General features: G+C 37.1%; 1 protein-coding gene across 1 annotated transcript in view; it reads left to right on the top strand.

The window, feature by feature from the left end:
* PREX2 (phosphatidylinositol-3,4,5-trisphosphate dependent Rac exchange factor 2) overlaps positions 1 to 19,056 on the top strand; it is a 237,988-nt gene that overhangs the window by 193,577 nt on the left and 25,355 nt on the right. Inside the window, exons 36-37 of the mRNA XM_033126386.1 lie at positions 5,543 to 5,609; positions 5,860 to 6,050. Of these exons, the coding sequence (XP_032982277.1) occupies positions 5,543 to 5,609; positions 5,860 to 6,050 (258 nt within the window). The remainder of the gene's footprint in view (positions 1 to 5,542; positions 5,610 to 5,859; positions 6,051 to 19,056) is intronic.

The raw sequence follows: 19,056 nt of genomic DNA, 5'->3' as shown, positions 1-19,056 counted from the left end.
CAGAATTTCATTTCATGTAACTTTAAGTAAACCCTATTCCAGAGAAGTGAAGGGTAGTGCTTATGGGCGTGGAAGGTGGGTGGAATGGAGGTGCAAACAAACATTCTCCCACCTACTTATTCGTCAGGCATTGTTCTCCTATTTGTGGGCAAAGGTTAGACTTGTGCGGTGATAATTTGCTTATACAAGAGATCAGTGTCTTTTAATGACATTTTCTCTAGAATATTTTTCCCCTCATTTAAGTGCTATGGTAACCAAATGTAGTTTAGCAATAATACTCATGAGACACACAGTGACCCCTATGGTCAACTGCTGTACCATTGCTACAGTGACATACGAGTTCTGACAAGTTCTGGCAATTAAAACTTGTTGCAACTTAAAGGTTGTGTTAATAACCTTTTTGGATATCAGAGGGATTATTCATTATGAATTTGTACCATCTAGACAAACAGTTAACCAAGTTTACTATTTGGAAGTCCTGAAAAGACTGTATGAAAAAGTTAGATGACCTGAACTTTTCGCCAACAATTCATGGCTCTTGCATCACAACAATGCACCAGCTCACACGGCACTGTCTGTGAGGGAGTTTTTAGCCAGTAAACAAATAACTGTATTGGAACACCCTCCCTACTCACCTGATCTGGCCCCCAGTGACTTCATTCTTTACCCAAAGAGAAAGGAAATATTGAAAGGAAGACATTTTGATGACATTTAGGGCATCAAGGGTAATATGACGACAGCTCTGATGGTAATTCCAAAAAAAGAGTTCCAAAATTGCTTTGAAGGGTTGACTAGGTGCTGGCGTCGGTGCATAGCTTTCCAAAGGGAGTACTTTGAAGGTGACCATAGTGATATTCAGCAATGAGGTATGCAGCACTTTTTCTAGGATTAATTCGTGCACTTAATTGCCAGACCTTCGTGTCTAATCATTTCTATGACTAATAGCTCTAATGAACAAAACACTGTTATAGTTCCTTTTTGAAATGCAGAATGAATGCTAAAGTCCAAAAGCTAACTGATACAGTGTATTTGGGGATAGGACATAATATTAGAAGATGTATAGATGAGTCTGGCCAAGTAAGAAATTTCCATAAATTATTATAAATATAGAGATGATCTCATAAGCAGTGGTCTGGAGAGGAAACAAGAATATAGCAGAGATCTGAACTGAATACTACAGTTGTTCATCCTTATTTATAAAACACCAGTGTCTCTTATGCCTTAATCATCTCCCTTGGAAATTTGGATGTCCTCCAACATGCCCAGGAAAAAAGGGGGTGCGGGGTGGGAGATGTGCCAAATGAGAAGAATGTCATTTTTGTCACTGATTTAACCTCTGCATACCTCCTATGACAAAATTAATAGGTTTAACTATTTTACATCAAACCATTGCATTTTCTCTCTTTGTGTGAAAACCTGACCATCCATGTATCACCAGCCTGTCCCTATAGAGCTATGATTTTAATTCTCTATTTATTTGAGAAAGCATTTTCCTGATTCTGAAATTAGTATATTAGGTTACACAACTCTCCATAATTAATCTCTATGTTCCCCAGGCTCGTTTTCTTTCTCATGGCAAAAATCAATTCCCTAGTTCCATGTTATGAATGCTGAATGATGCTTTTCATTTCTACATCTCTTGAAGCTCTAAATTCCATAAAGTTTCATATTTTTTGTGTCGTGTATTTCTTTCCATTTAGTCTTTTCCACTGGTAGCTAGTGTTTACGGTGTAGTGCTGCTCCACTGCTTAACAAATGAATTACGTTTCTTTACTTTGGTATTTCATTTTGTCACCGTATGGATCCAGCCTTCTTGCCCAGCGTTCTCTCTCCCTCCCTTACATGAATCTGCTCTTCAGCTAAATTGGCTCCATCCATTTCTATATCTGTTCTGCTGTTTGGGGTGTTGCCTCTACTTGAAAGGCTGCTTCCCCATTTTGACCTGTTCAGAATCCCATCCATCTGTCAAAGTCTAACTCTTATGTAATGTTCTTCTGTGGCGTTCCTTCTTCCTCAGATGGGCATATACCAGTAACTTTTTGTACCTTTAACTTACCCATCACCTCTGCCTTGTATTATAGATACCTGTGTACTGGTCTTCACTACTCAATTATAGGAGATAAATGCACAAGATTAGTTTCATTGTGGTTATTTGATTTGCATATGTTTATGTCACTACTGGTTGTAACTTACATACAGCATTATCACTGGTATTTTATTCTATAGGGACTAAATGAAAAAATATTACTAAAATGAATTCGTTTGTTACGATAGTTAATTTACAAAACTGTGACAATGACGCCTGATGTATGCCAGCTTGAAAGGAAACTTACTGCTCAGCTTATATAAAATAGTAGCAGCACTTTCAAAATGGTCTTAATAAGATTTGCTATATTGAGACAAAGGACCATGACTTCATTCTTACTAACCTCCGAAGCATAATAAATTATGGTCAGTTTGGGCATTAATCCAATTTTACCATTAACTTTCTCATAAATTTTGATTAAGGAACATTGTAAGACTTGCAATTAAAAGAAGTACATTAGAAATTTATTTCCTGTCCACAGTTTGTCGTATTGTGGAAAATACTGAAGTTCTATGAATACCTGTAAATCTTAGGGATAATAAAATATCAGACTCAACAACCTTTTTTTTTTTTTTCTTTCTGATGGGAAATACCTAAAATTAGTTGCAACCTCAAGTCCAAATTTTTCTTTTAACAAATAATTGACTAAAATATTTGTTAGCTATGTAAATTTCATAAGACTAACAAGGTGGCTATATTTCATGGTTATTTTCTCTAGACGTCATCAGCGCATGGATATATTTTATAATAATTTGTTGCTTTTTATAACCATGAATTAACAAATATTACCTACTTGCACAAGTCTCAATCAGTAATATATTTAACTGAATTTTTAGTCGGCCTTTATCCTCTAAGACTGTTTTCAAGGGTGCAATTATATCATTAGATGCTTTTTCTATTTTAGTTCCGCTACATAACAGCTTAGGTAATATGAGATTGTTTCTAAATAAAGTTTCACATGATGTGGACATTTATTTATTTTAAGTCTATAAAAGTTATTTTTCTGCTCCTTCTCGTCATCAAATATGTTGTGTGTTTTTTAAATGATTTTGCCCCATTGAAAAGTTGAAGATTTCTGCCAACTCACTTGAAGTGAATAAAACAGAATTAGATCGATATGATCCTGCTCTTAACTGTCTGAACCAGTGACAACATTTTATTTTTTAAAGGAGCATCTCTTTCAGAAAGTAGGGGGCATGCTCCGTGTGGCCTGCTGCAGTGGCAGATTTCAGTAGTCAGGTTTTCCTTAGATGACACTAACCATCCTGGGGCTGTTTATACAGAATATGTTTCTTCCTAAACGATTCAAAGTAGGGAAGAGCTACAGTTTCCACAACCAGGGTACCCGATTAAGCCATTTCAATGTCACTCTTCCTTCTACTGTGTGTACTTGAATAATAGTTTTTATTGTCTCTCGAATGAGTCCTGTTTGCTTACCGTAGCACTGAGCACATTGTATGCATTGATTGATCTTCGATATTATGCTATCAATACGTTAGATAATTCTAATATCCATTGTAAAAATGAGGTACTTGAAACTGTAGGAGGCCAAAACTCTTTTCCGTAGACCCATGAACTCTTTTTAACTGCATTCCTTTTTTTTTTTTTTTAACCAAGCTCACTTGAGAAAGGCATGAGGACGTCTGATCAGGGTGTCTCTGTAGGTTGTGTTTTTAAAGTGCCACCTTTGATTCAAGCACATAGCCATGCTAGATAAAATATGAAGACAGAAAGTGGTAAAATCACAGCTGAAGTCAGAATTTATCATCTCTGTCCCAGGCAGCAAAAGGAAACACGAGCAATAATGAGTTACAAGCTGTGCCTGCTGGTCACTGGTGGTGGACAGTGGGGGCTGTCCTTCAGGGTAATGAGAAATTAAAGTCATTCCACACTAGGTGGAGATCCAAAGCCAGCCTCACTGTTTGAAACCAGAGCATAGAGAAGGTCTCTTCCACTTCTGAGTAAAGGATGAAAAATCTCCTGCCCACTACTGCTTGAGACTATAGCTTCTGTGGACGTAAGATGGCAGGCGGGACTTAAGATGACACGGGGAGCCGACATGGCCATTAAACTCAGCTCTGAACCAAATCACTCAATAGCCCAGTGATGTGACTGGTAATAATCCAGCTGTCAGCACAACATAATACTCGAATCACCAATATGGAACTGATTATAGTTGGGTGGTTCTAGGCACAAAATGGGCACAGAATCATCTGTGAGGGAAAGATGATGAGAGAAGAGATGGAACTGTATCAAAAAGCTAAATAAAACTAAATTAAAAATCCTCCCACTTTAAATGAACTTGCAAAACAAAATTCCAACACACATGAGGAAGCCTAACAATAAGAAATAGCCAACAAATTGACTATTGAAAAAAATTTGATCCAGTAGAAATTATAATGTTGGAACAGCCTGACAAAGTATATCTTGGAGACTCAAAGTATAAACAAAGGATAGTAGTCCATTAAAAAACCAGAAAATCATGCAATAAAAAGAGTCAATTATCTAATTATTTATTTACCGTACAACTGTTTATTAAGATCATACTATGTCCCACACACTGTTTTAGATACTAAAGAGGCAGCAATGAACCAAAGTAAATAAAACCCATATCCACAAAGAGTTTACATTCTTATGGGGGAGTTTACCACTTAGTGGTGGAAATAGACAGAAGTCTTGGAAATGATAAAGATAATTATTGAAATAAAATCCCCAGTAGAAAGGATAAACTGTATACTTGACAGTTTTTTCATAGGGAAGATATTACTTAGCAAATCACCTAAAATGCAGAAAATGGGAAAAAAGAAAGAGTGTGTGTGTGTGTGTGTGTGTGTGTGTGTAAGTATGGAGAGAGAGAGAGAGAGAATGCATGAGATTATGCAAAGAGATAATAGTTGAGATTGTTTTAGAATTGAAGACAAAACTCCTCAAGTTAAAAGTACACCGCGAAACTGTGGATAAATAATAAATCAACACCTAAACACTTTGTGGTAAAACTTTAGACCATCGAGGATACAGAGAAAATCTTCACTCATCAGAGAAAAAATATAGACTAGCCCCAAAACAAAGACAGCTAGATTGAGAGCTGACACCAAAGCAGTATTGCAGGGAAAAAATGTCCTGTCATTCTGGATTCTAGAATTGTGTGCCGGAGTATACTACTGACAGACATTGACCAAAAATATTAATTGAATAATCAACTTTAAAAACTGAATATTCTCGAGGAAGCAAGCCTAGAAATAAAATATGGATTTAAAAAAAAGTCTTTAATCATTTTTTTCTGAATTGAAGACGATTGACTTTTTTTTTTTTTTTTTTGGCAATTCCCTCCAGCCTAGTGTTCAACACTTTTGTTTATTCATTTTTATTTAAAAGGAAGTCAGTGAAACTTGTATGTCTCCATGCATTTTAATTTTTCTCACAATAAATAATAATTTATTCCTTGGATTCTTCCAGGGCATTCTACTTGGACAAGTCAAATTCACCACCAAACTCCACATCCAAAGCCGCCTATGTCGATAAGGTAAACCTTGATGATTGCATTTCTGGATACTTTGCCATCTACATACCTTTCTAATTTAATTTTTCTGCTATTATTCTTGAGCAACGTGTACGTAATTATAACAAGTTGGAGTCTCCAGTTCTGTCACCTCCATAGTAGAATAGTTTCAACTACTCATGAAACGTGATAATAAACATGAATTTCATTCCATCTATAGGGATTTCTTTCTACTAAACGTGTGGAACTTTGTGTTCATCCTTTTGTCCTGCAGCTGATGAGGCCTCTTAATGCTTTGGATGAACTGTACCGGCTGGTAGCCTCGTTCATCCGATCCAAGCGCACAGCTGCCTGTGTGAACACAGCGTGCAGTGCCTCGGGAGTGGGGCTGCTGTCGGTGTCGTCGGAGCTCTGCAGCAGGCTGGGGGCCTGCCACATCATCATGTGCAACAGCGGTGTGCATCGGTACGTGGACTTGACCATTGTCTGTGTCTTTGCTACCGAATTCCATTCGGGGGTTCTTGTTTACATGTTGGCTACATGACATGATAACTGGAAACCTTCCAAGGACTCAGATGTAGTTGGACTCAGACTTCAGAAATTAGATCATCCTTCTACAGTATTTCCTGGCTTTAGTGCCTATGCTATCCATGACTATTTATTCATGCAAAAAAATACAGCCGCACATTTATATCATGGTGACCCAGGATCTTATCACCCTGATATTTATATTACAAGATTTATACATTAGGTGCAAAATTGTACATCGATTTTATTCACTGTAAAAACTTGCTTGGTCAGATCGGATGCAGCTAGCGAAACAAAACGTTTCTCACTGCACTTGATGGACACTTCACTTTTCAGTGGTTTGCATCCTTATTGCCCAGTTGTGATGAGCTGGATGCTGCCTTGGCGTTACCCCTGGCAAAATTATAGTTCAGGAGCCCACACAATATACTGTTCCTGAAAACGTAAGGGGAAATCTAGATGGGTCCTGTTCAGGTGCTCTGTCTGGGACAGCTAAGGTAGCTGTATGAATGCATTTAGCGACATCAGGTGTAAAAAGAGAGTGAGGAACCACAAGTCAAGTCCTTTTTATAATTACTGCTCCTCTTCTGTCACCTCTTCAGCTTTATGAGGAAATGGAACCATACAGGGCGGCATTTAGTCCTCATTGTAATCTGAGTAGGCGGAGATCTTCTGTCATCAATCATTGTCTCTTCTTAGTTCTAGGCCAGTTAGATTTTGAGGATGGCAATTATTGTTTATTCACATTTACTTGGTACTTCAAACCCATGCAAAGGTCTGCAGTTGGTACTATTGACTGTGTATTGTCATAAAGTGACATTTATGTTAGAGACATATAATATGAACAACAAACAACAAAAATAACAGCAATAATAATAATAAAACATAATAAGATCACCAAAACATAATAAAACTAACAAAAATAACAAACAAACCTAGACTATAAGGAAATGCAAATAACCTAAGAAAGTTGCAAATAAAAATAAAATTCATAGAGAAAATAGATCTTTGAGATGGTTAGAACTAAGGACTTTCCGTGGAGAAGGTGATGTTTGAACTGGGTTTGAATGGGTCAAGTTGAAGAGGTAGAAACGGGGAGAAAGGTGATTTAAGGCAGCAGCTTCTCATGTGTAAAATTACGTTTAGACTTGGTATGCCCAAATTCTGGTTTATAAGTCCTACACAGCATGTTTTTGCCTATGAAATTGGGTAAGACTTTATTTTTCTGAAAGGAGCATGACATTTTTGTGGCTGACACAATATACAGAATTTTTCCTTCTATTGTATTTGCTGTATACTTTGTGCTCTATTGCAAGCTTATTAAGAGCTTACTTGAAAGTATCATTGCAACCAAATATATAAAATTATTTCCTAATTTTTTTTACTAGCACAAAAGTGATCTTTCCCTTATGATCAAGACACGTTCAATCATTCTGTTCTCATTCATTCATTCATTCTTTCAGTTATTCACTCACTACTCATTCATTCAATAAATATACGTTGAGCGCCAATTATGTGCCAGAACTATTCTAGTTGTTGGGGATACACATTGAAAAAATAAAATCCATATTCTCATATAATGTGCATTGTGTTGGGCGGGGAACAGACAAGAAAGTAAACAAATAAATAATGTAAGGTGATCGGTTGAATACAGAAAAGAACAGAAGGTGGAGGGGTGAAAAATGACAGGACAGGAAGAAGAGGTAGTACCGTCTTTCCAACGAGGGGATTTCATTGGAGACCTGTATGAAGGTATGCAGATTAGAGAAGGAGCACTTGAGTCTCAGAGGGAACAGCCAGGCAAATGTGGGTCCAAGTGGGAGCATGTATGATGTGTTCAAGGAACAGCCCGGCGGCCGTAGTGACCTCGGCAAAGTGTCATCACCTTGATTGTTCGTATTCTGACTTCACCCTGGTGTAAGACCATACTTACCTGGGGACTAGATACCCTGTGACAACCAAGCGAACACCTCAGTCTTGGAAACTGCAAGCATCCTCTCTTACCTCCACATTAATTTACTGGACATTAATGCGATTAATTCTGCCATTTAATTGTAGAACCATGACTAAGTTGTCCAAATTGTTCTCAGATATTCCAGGAGCAATTTGAGAATGTGACTGACGTTGTACAGGAGGAAAAGACTGACCCTCTACCATAATTTCACAATTGCTGTGTCCGTTGGTGTGCTAGAATCAGATAACATTGGAATTTCATAGTAGTTTGCCTTTTTTCCATTTCTATACTTCAAAATAAATATAGCTTTAGTTAATTCATTTTGGAGACATTTACCCAGGTATAGGCCCAAATGCTCCATGACAGATACTGAATTTAAGGTTAAAATTATTTGAAAATGGTATGGTTTTGTTTTTCTATTATGCAGAATAAAATGGGAGTTTAACATTATCTTTAATCTTTTAGAGGAGGCTATGCTTAGATTTTTTCATGGTGATAAAATGGGTGCTAATTTATTTTGGAATCAGAAATCCCACATAAGACTAGTTCTAAAATAGTTTCTTAGTAATTCTAATTCAGACAGCTAGAGAGGAACCCAGGTAGATCGACACCTGCACTAAACGTTAGACGGGGAAGTTTGTCTTCAGGTTCCGACCAAAGGGAGAAGTTCACAATGTGAGTCACAATAAATATTACACATACTATAGTATTCCTATCATTTACTTTTAAAACCAAGACGAGAGGTTGTTAACAAATGATATCCACATTAAACAGTAAATGTCTTGCCTTTTCTGATTTTATTTGCGAAAAAAGGAGAATTTAAAATATTTAAAAGCATTGAGTTATACTGCATACGTTTGATATTAAAGAAAACAATGTGAGTTTTCAGTATGAAAAGGCAGACTTAATTAGCATGACTTTCTAGGTATTTTAATGCCAACCTGAATTAGGTGGCAGAGCTGCATACAACAGTGAATGTGCGATTAGTTGGAATAGAATTCAGGATAAATTATTACAATCTTCTCATTTGTCCGGCTTTGTTTTTATTAAATTCTCTTTCCTAGGGTAATCCTTTGTGTGTGTTACAATTCTGCTCTTGAACTTTCCTGCCACACTCTCTTAAACCATTCACTTAACGTTAAATATCTGTACTGCTGTTGAATGGCGGAAGAATAGCAGGAGTGTCTCTTTTTCAGATCAGGTTTTTGCCGCTTAAGCAATAACAACATGGTGTTAAAAGGTAGTTTAATAAATGGAAAATTTCCAAAATTTCCTATCCTGACATGCCTGCTTTTATCTTTATGTTGCATCATCTCTTGCAACTTCTATCAAACAACACAAATTTGTACATAGTTTTATAAGTACGTATAATTTAATAATCTGTTTTTTTGCTCATAGTAACCATATACGTATTTCAAAAATGTGCACCTCAACTTTTTCATTATCACTTTTATTTATTACATAATATTCCACCCAGTTGTTATACCATGGTTTCCTCATCTGTTAGTTTATTGGTTTCTCTTCTTTCTCTATTGCACATAATACCTGCAATACCTTCTTTATGCAAATACCTTCTTTATGTAGCTATTCAAATTTCAATTTAATTTCCAATAAGCTGAAGAAAACAAAAACATCCTCCAGATAAAATTACTGTGTTCAAGAGTTTAAACTTTTTTGGTTAGTATATTATTGTTTAGGTTCTCAAAAGGATTGTTCTCATGCATAACACAACCAGAAGGTGAGGTGAGGTAGTCTGTGAGATAGTCACCTTACCTTGTATGTAGAGGGTATTCAAATCCATTTATATATCCTGTTTCTTTAGTAGATGTACAACGGTATTTCAGTAGTGCTTTACTTTACACTTTATTGGTTAACAAACATTTGCATATCTTTTAAATTTCCTTTCCTACGAAGACTTTTGCTATGTATTGTCCATATACCTGCCTTATAGACAACTTTTTGCCAAAGTGAATGTTTTTAAAGCATTGAATCAGCACTGTGGCTTTTAAAGTTCTCTTTTGTACTCAAGCCAGTTATTTGTTGCAGGCAATCCAAAAGCGTGCTACAGGGATTTCTAAATTTCCGTTTTATTCCATACTGCCACATCTTTCATTCAATGCGGTATTTCGTTTTGTTTTGGTTCTTTATTCCCATCCCACTCTTTACTAGCCAAGTGTTTTTCTTTAACTGATATAAATCGGTACATTGCAGATGTTGTAAAACCCAAGGCACGAGTCTCGCTGTGTCCAAAAACAGACACCATTTTCCTCCCACTCCACTAGCTTCTGCCTCCTTTGCCACAGGGAACAAGTGGGTGGAAATTTCCAGAGGCTTCCTGAAAGGATATGCCAAAGAAATTTCCCCTGAGGGCAAGAAATCCGGAATCACAGTTTTCCCTCTAAGGACTTGTTCCAGACAGTTTTTGTCCATTACTCTCTGTATCTATTAACAAAGGGTTTCTGGGGTGTCAGAGTCCTGGGATGGACCTGCAGGAAGCGGGGTGACTTGAGCACAAGTCTCATAATCCTGACTCACCTGAGATGCCTTTGAACTAAAACCTTGGAGATCTGTACACAGAAATTCCCTTTTATCTTCATGCTTTGTGGTGAAGCGAGACCCTGTGTTTTTAGCTAACATCCAGAGGGGACTATGCATAGCACCATCAGATCATGGCCTCAGGGAACCCCAGCACCTGTCGCTGTCACCACTATTTCTGTTTAGAACTCCACACAGGTGTGATAGGGAAACAGTCTGTGGCAAGGCTGACCTGTTCTCATTATGAATAAACAATAATGGACATGAAACTAGCCACCATCTACGTATTCTAGTGTTGGACTGCTTTTTCTTTAATACATGGTAGGAATTAGTTTTAACATGTATATAAAGTTTGAGGAACTAAAAGGATATTTATTATATATAACTTCAAAGGGGTCTAGTTCCAAAATACATTTCTTATTTGGTTTTTTTTTTTTTTTTTGGAAATTGAGACCTGTTTTCACATTGGACGGTAATACAAATGGTGGCTGAATTCTCAGTCATCCCTCTTCTCTTTCCCGTACGGTATTTCCCCGAAAGTAAGACCTAGACGGACTATCAGCTCTAATATGTCTTTTGGAGCAAAAATTAATAATAATATAATATAATTAATATAATATAATATAATATAATATAATGTGGGGTCTTATATTAGTTTTTGCTCCAAAAGCTGCATTAGAGCTGATGGTCCAGCTAGGTCTTATTTTCGGGGAAACATGGCACTAGCGGAAGCTTATATAACCCATCATGTGAACATAGGATCAGACCCAGAGTATGATTATAAGCATTTGTTAGAAAAATGAAATCCAGGAGTTAAAATAGAAAAACAGCTAAAGAGAAATATATGAGTATATTGCCAATTTGGTTAATGGAACAGTTTTTATTTCAAATGAAGATAACTGTAACGACTTGACTCATATAAGCAATTTAAAAAAAAATCTTTTTTGGGTAACGCTCAATTAACAATTTTAAAAACCACTGTTGTTTGAAATTTAAAGGATTTTTCTTAGCAGTATTTGCTTCTTTCATCACTATGACATCAAAGAGCAAATTGACAGTAGGCCCCAATTAAAAAATGCAGGATCTTACAGATGTGGGGCACTCAAGGTAACCTGACTTAGGTAATCAGAATCCTACGTAATAGGGTAGATGATCAAGTGGCATCTTTCTCTAGCGTGCAACTGAATCAGCACGTAAGAGGAGGAGATTTACTCTGGGGATTTCCATATGTAGGTTAGATTCTTGGCATAGACAAAAAAAAAAAAAATACATACTGCAATAAGCAAACGTAGTTTTCTAATATATCCATTTTATTTTTCTGTGCAATAATGATTTGAGAGATTCAGGAACAATATTAGTGGCAGTGCTTGAATTTTAAATCACCAGAAAGATGGCTAAATAGAACAGAAGTAACATTTCTGCTAATTCATGCTCCCAGGATGCTGTCTATTTCCAATAAGAGGCTCTAACATTATGCTCTGTAGTCAGGAATCCAAAACACATTGGTCTAAAATAATTTTTATATAAGGGTAGCAACAGCAGTGACAAAGACGACATTTCAAATTGTCATTAAATATAGCTGTAGTTTTGATTATTTGTCTTTACACCATTATAATTTGATTATGATTAAGTCAACTACTATCATTTATTTGATATCTAATAAGATCATTAATGAATTGAAACACAAAAATCTGCCGTAATCAGAAATGTCTGGATGCTGATGGTAACCACTTTGAGCACCTCTCGTAATTGCAGAAGTCAAACGTGACTTGTATTCATCTTTGTTTATTGGTACGATGTTTCCCTGAAAATAAGACTAGCTGGACAATTAACTCTAATGCGTCTTTTGGAGCAAAAATTAATATAAGACTTGGTCTTATTTTACTATAAGACTGGGTATATAATATAGTATAATATAATATATAATACAATACAATACTGGCTCTTATATTAATTTTCTCTCCAAAGGAGGCATTAGAGCTGATTGTCCAGCTAGGTCTTATTTTCGGGGAAACACAGTATTACACAGTATTACAATTTTTTTTTTTTGGTAATTTTTTTTTATTAGTTTTAGGTGCACAAGACAAAGTAATACTCAGACGTTTATCATTTACATCCCTCACACTGTGTGAACCCCCTCCCCCCATCCGCTATCCCTCTGACATCGCACTGAGCCATTACACAGTATTACAATTTGAGTATTACAATTTTAATAGTTTTTTCCTTTCTTAAAATGTGTATGCATTTTCTTTTTGGCAACCTCTATATATTTGTCACTTAGATTTTTCCTTGCAATTGATTTGAATCCTTAAAATTAGGACATTAAATTATTCTGTTCTGTTAAAATGTCCATTATTTTCTTAAAATTAAATTACTGTGAAAGAAGACCAGAACAGTAATTATGAGAATGACTTCTCTTTGCAGTGGTTTGTTGTGCTGACCTCCAGTAATCATGTGATATTGACAAAACAAGCCTTAATTTCAATACATATAAAATTAGAGCTTGTGCATAATTACCTTCCATTGTTAAAATCGGAAAAGTCTAGGTAATCAATACTTTGAACGTATCTTCACAAAATAATCTAGATATATAATTAGTAGTTATATTTAATATCTGTATTTGTTATTTAATTGTGTTATTTTTGACATTCAATGTTTTAATTAACATTATATTATTAATTATAACTAACTTAAATTAGTTATATTTAATATTTCATAGCTATAGTTGCCAAACCCAATTTGACTATTTGAGCATAGCAGTAAAATTTAAGTATTTACATCACTAAATTTTATTTATATTTAGCTACTTAACAGTGATAAATACAAAATCTAATTTACAAACTATTCAACAGGCCCTGATTCTTCAAAACATATTTTAAATAAACTATAGTTACTGTTTTTTCTAAATCTGTAAAATTACACTGAAAGCAAAATAAAATTCCAGTCACTTTCTGGGATGTTTCTGTGGGCTTCAAAGTAGTGATTTTATAACTACTCTAAGAAATGTCATAAACCAAATGCCCCACCCGCCAGAGGAGAGAAGAAACATGGACATCTCGCCAATATAAATGTTTCGCTTTTGTCTGCATGATCAGAGTTGCCTCTTTTTCTATGGGAACCTGGAGTAGGAGAGCAGGTGGCATGGCGGACGGTACAGGAGAAAGCTACAGTTTCTGCCTTTATGGTGTTAATCTTAAATTGGCAATAGGTCATCTAACATATTCATGAGGGATACAGAGGAGTAAGATTTAAATCCTGGGAGCAGGGAGGGCATAAGGTAACACCTGGGACAGGATTTAAAGGATGACTAGTGTTTACTAGGTGATGGCTATGGAGAAGGATGGTTCACTGTGAAGGAATAGCATGAAAACAACACTGGCTGTGAAATAGAATAGGCTACTTGGGTGGAGGTCTCAGTTTGCTATTTCTGGGCAATGACATGAGAGCTAGAGGGGTAAACGGGTTGGAGAACCGAAGGCCCTGTCTGCTAAGTTAAGCACTGGGGACTCTCCTGAAGTCCCTAGGAAGCCAATGAAGGGTTTTCAGCAAAAGATTACCATGATTAGGTATTTAAAAAGTATTTTAAAAATTAAGCTCACGCTCGTGGTCTATAACAGGACAAGGATGGAGGCATGGAGATAGCCAGAATATTACAGTAATGCAGCAGGAGATGACACGATCTAAACTAAGGCACTGACACAAAGGTCAGAAGGGAAAGAATAGATGCCAAAGGTATGACTTGGTAGTCATCAGGAGGAGATGATTGGTGAGAAGTGAGTGGAGAACAGCGGAGAGAGGGGGAAGTTGGTTTTGACTATTCAGCTTGGAAAGATGGCTGGGGAGTGGGGCTGCCACCGGGGGAAAATATGCATATTTCTTTAAGGGGATTGTGGACCGGGATGTTGAATTAATCTGTTAGCTGTTGAATTTTAGATATCCATGATGTACCTCTTTGGGGAATCATCTCTGATGTATTTATAGTCAGCAAGCACTAAAGGGATACACATGCATAAACATGCGCACACACACACACACACACACACACACACACACCCCAAGAGGCTATGAAAAAACACAAGTGGGAGTGATAAATTAGTACAGGGAGAGAGAAGGAGACCAGGTCAGAGAAGTCTTCACTCGTATGTGAGCTGGGTTTAAAACATTACTAAGAACTTTTGGGGACTAAGTACACTTTAGGTGTTAGGAGCAGGGAAAAGGTATTCCAGGAGAAGGCACAGAAGTGTGAGAAAAGAATAATCAGTTGCCAAGCATTTTAGTTGAGAAAAGATCACCAGAGAGTGCAAAACAAGTATTAATATTCCCTGGTTCTCCACCTCCCATTCCTCTGTGTGCCCTGCTAAGGGGAGCAACAAACGGGGGCGGGGGGGGGGCTTCAGAATAAAACACTGAAAGAATGACAAGAAAGGTACGAAAATATTCAAACAAAGCTCTTTTCGGTGTCTTGGATAAACAGGTCAAAGAGAAGACAATTATGGTATAGTGTCAAAGAACCGGGGCGACAGATGAAATCTTGTACCGGTCACTCCCGTAAGTGTTGGTGTGATCCAAGAACCTGTAAGGAGTGAGGAGGAAAGTCAGATAGCAAGTAGAGAAGGTGGGAATAGCAAGGTCACGTGGAGGGACTTCACGTAGCTGCGATAGGTCCCCAACCTATTCAATTCAACTCCCAAAAAGCAAAACGAATGAATTGGTGAATGAATCCGGGCTGAAAAATCTAAAATGTGAAGGAGTAGAATCAAACCTGGGGCTAAGGTCCTAAATTATGCACGGATATTTCATATTCTTCCATATTTTCAGCAATGCAGATACGTCCTTGAGTACCTGAGTGCTCACTTACTCATCCCAAACGTCAGTGATTGCCTCAGTCATGAAAGCATGTCAAAGAAACGCACACCTTAATGTGCGTGAATGGAAAGGAATGAGGGATGTGGAATGCGTTTGCCGGGCAGTTGGTTTTGAAGCCTCGGTTTGAAGATACATGCTGAGATTTTCCAGGGCACTATTGAAAGCTGCAGTAGAGAGTCCCAGTATCTCTAAGGGGAATTTCATGACTAATTCCCTGAGAAATGTGAAAATGTGCCCCTTAACTCGATTGCTTTTTTGGAGCTCTATAGAGTGAGCTGAACATTCACTTTGGCTGCGTTTCTGCCGCCAGGATCTCATGGCAGCTGTTCTGTTCACTTCTGCATCCCGTTTTGTCATTTTTCCATTCTGCCCCGCTGGGCCTGCCATCTCTAAGCTTTCTTTTCCTTAACCCCTGTATTTCAGGTCTCAGGCTGAGAAATTTAGGAACTCAGTACAGCCATAGCAAGATTGCCTCAGACTGTCTGATTGACAAGGGTCAAATGATAATGTTGGAAGCACCAATAGTCTCCTGGAGATTATTTCTATAGAATATACTGGAAACCTGCCTGAATGATTACTGGCTTTTAGATTGCAGCTCTTGTTGAACTGTCATTCAGATGTTCCGAAAGGAAGAGTGTGAATATTTAACATTTTAGTGTGTGTGTGTGTGAGAGAGAGAGAGAGAGAGAGATTTCTTCATTGTTGAAAATAGCTTCACCCTATTAGGAAAAGTGTCTTCTCTGTTACAGGGGAACAAGAACACCAGGGTTGGGTTTTTGAAATCCCCGCTGACTTACGGCAATTTTCTCAAGCTTTTCATTTGTCAAAAATGCACCGCGGAGGGTGAGCGAGGTGGGAATGACCAATAGGTCAGCAGTGGCCTTTCCATGTTGGTGTCGCAGACTCTGCCTGTGTAGAAGCATAGCTGCCACTCCGGGTTGATCAGTATGTGACATTCTGCATTAGCCCTCAGGAGTCCAATTCTCCCTCGGTATAAAGTAATAAAAGGGAGCAGGGAACATAGAACCGTGCACATTAAATGATTAGTTTCTTCAATCAGGTGCGTCATTCTAGTTGTCAATAGCCTTTTCACAGTGAGGCTCTGTACTTAGTGGTTAAAAGTAATTAGCAGCCAGAACAAATGAGATCGCTGCAGGAATGAACACACTTTACACAGAACAGTGCATTTTATAGAGAAAAATGCACATCTGTAATAGAGAAGGAACACAGTCTCCTTTCAATTTATTTTTACTACTTGATTGCTTTACAATTGATATACTTACTTAGCATGCTTCAAATCTAGTTCCTTTTTAATCATGAGCACATTCTAGTATGATGAGGTCTATACTCAATAGTGAGATGGTTTGGGCTGGCTAAATTAATCTCTCCCAAAACAATGCATTTAAAGTGTGAATGCTGAGACCAAGATTGTGGTTGTTGAATTATGGATGTCGGAGGCTGGAGTTCTCTAAATGTAGTCATCTATGTGATGTGATTTTGGAATAATGGAAAGAGTCCTGGATTTTGAATGAGAAAACTGGTTTTGAATCCTGTTACTTACTCACTGTGTGACCGTGATTGCATCACCTGGTCTCTCAGAGACTTTATTAGTGAATTATGAATAGCGATTTCTTTCTGAAAATGATGGCTTGGAGATTAAATGAGCAATATATGTGAAGGCATCTGCTATGGGATGTGGCAGTAGGAAACACTCCATTTTTTCAATCTTAATCTGTGTTTCTGATAGTAAATCCAGAGTTAGAAATATGCAGTGCATCTGTTTAAACATGACAAAAATCATGCTTACTAAACAAGGGGAAACCTTGCAAGAACTACGTATTTTAACAAATCACTGTAGATGCCAAGAGAATAGATAGTAAATGTTCTCACCACAGAAAAAGAAATGATAATTATGTGATATGATACAGGTGTTGGCTAATGTTATGGTCATAATCATTTTGCAACTAATAAGTACATCAAATCGACACATACATGCCGTAAACTTGTGTGTGTCAATTATATCTCAGTAAGGCTGGGTTACAATAGGATGAAAGAGGAGTATGAAAAATGCAAGCGTTACCTCCTCTGATCGGTAAGAAATAGAATGCATAGAACTTTGGAACCTATTGGAGCTTATTTTCAGAATCCTCCTTTGATAGCTCATAGAAAATCACTCCAGAGCAGCTGACCAGGCCCCCCTTGAATTCAAGGATAAGAGGATGACCTTTCCTAGTGTCAAAAACAGTACAGTATATGTAAATATTAGAATAAAGGTAAATATTTAGGACGGGAAAAGAATCAGGTGCTAGTATTTGTTTATTCACTCAATCATTGAGGGAAAATAAAACTAGTTATGCAGCACTACCATATACCAAGCACTGTGCTACAGCAAACCAGGGAGACGAGAGGGCTGCCCTCACTGCGCTTACCGTCTGAGGTCTTGACAAGGGAACCACACGGGAAGCCAGGCAGTCCTACTATGTGGCACTAGTTCCGTTTAATAATAACAGTAGGAGAAAGAGGGTCAAAAGATTGGGTTTTTAAGTGAAGTGACTCAGAAGGTTGGAAACATATTTTTTAAACTACAGTAGAGGGAAAGAATATATAACATGTCATTATGACAGGATGAAAAAATTGATTCTGTTAGGGTTGCAAGTGTATTCTGAACCCGGAAAATATTGGTAAGTGATAAATGGATAATATCTTCCATCTGTCATAAAAAAGCTTCTGTGTATAAAATAGTGGTGTGCAAATAACATTAGTAGCAGCTGATGGTCCCATTTATTTCACCTACTTCATTCTCTTGGGATTGAAACAGGTACTCATTATTCTTCTCCAACACTGATGGCTGCCCAGGAAACTTGAGCTTATTACAGTATCACGGAGAACCACAGCTGATTAGATTCTTAATAACTTGTTTGTGACAGTCACTTGAACAATTACAATAGACCTGGCTTTTAATTAAAGGAGAGAAAAAGAAGACTTTTCATAGAATAAGGGAAATGGTTTTTATGATTTTTAAAGATCCAAATCTGTAAATAAATGTAGAGCTATATAAAGGCGTGTAAACTATGTGAAGAATATTATAAAAAATAATCGGTTCTCAGGCTGTCCTTATATATATATTCTGAGTGATGCTCTTGCCCTAAGTGGATTTTCTCGCTCTTGTTTCCATGACGAAAAGCAGCATCATAGTTACAAAGGATGGTGAAAATGAGGCAAAACACACAGAAGTCCAGAGCTAAAACACAAACCCAGACTCTGATCGTTGTATAGGATTCCGTATCGGCAAAGCTCAGTGATTTCAGAATCGTTAAATATTTGTTACATTTTGTATTTACCTCGTACAAAATCAAATTAATCTTCATGTTAATGCAAATGATTCAAAATGAGTTTCAGTGTTTAGCCAGTTTATGTAGATTGTTAAGGGGTCCTGCCTAATGCTGACATTTTCCACAGTTGGTCAAAACTCTTGTTTGGTCAATGGTCCCCTAAAATTCACAAAACCACAATATACGCCTTTAGACTTTGGGTGTGTGTTTTCCATATATCACATTTTTCTCACAGGAAATTATTCTGCTAATTATA

The sequence above is a fragment of the Rhinolophus ferrumequinum genome, chromosome 14, assembly GCF_004115265.2.
Source record: "Rhinolophus ferrumequinum isolate MPI-CBG mRhiFer1 chromosome 14, mRhiFer1_v1.p, whole genome shotgun sequence".
Classification (NCBI taxonomy): Eukaryota; Metazoa; Chordata; class Mammalia; order Chiroptera; family Rhinolophidae; genus Rhinolophus; species Rhinolophus ferrumequinum.
This window is presented reverse-complemented; position numbering and strand designations above follow the sequence as displayed.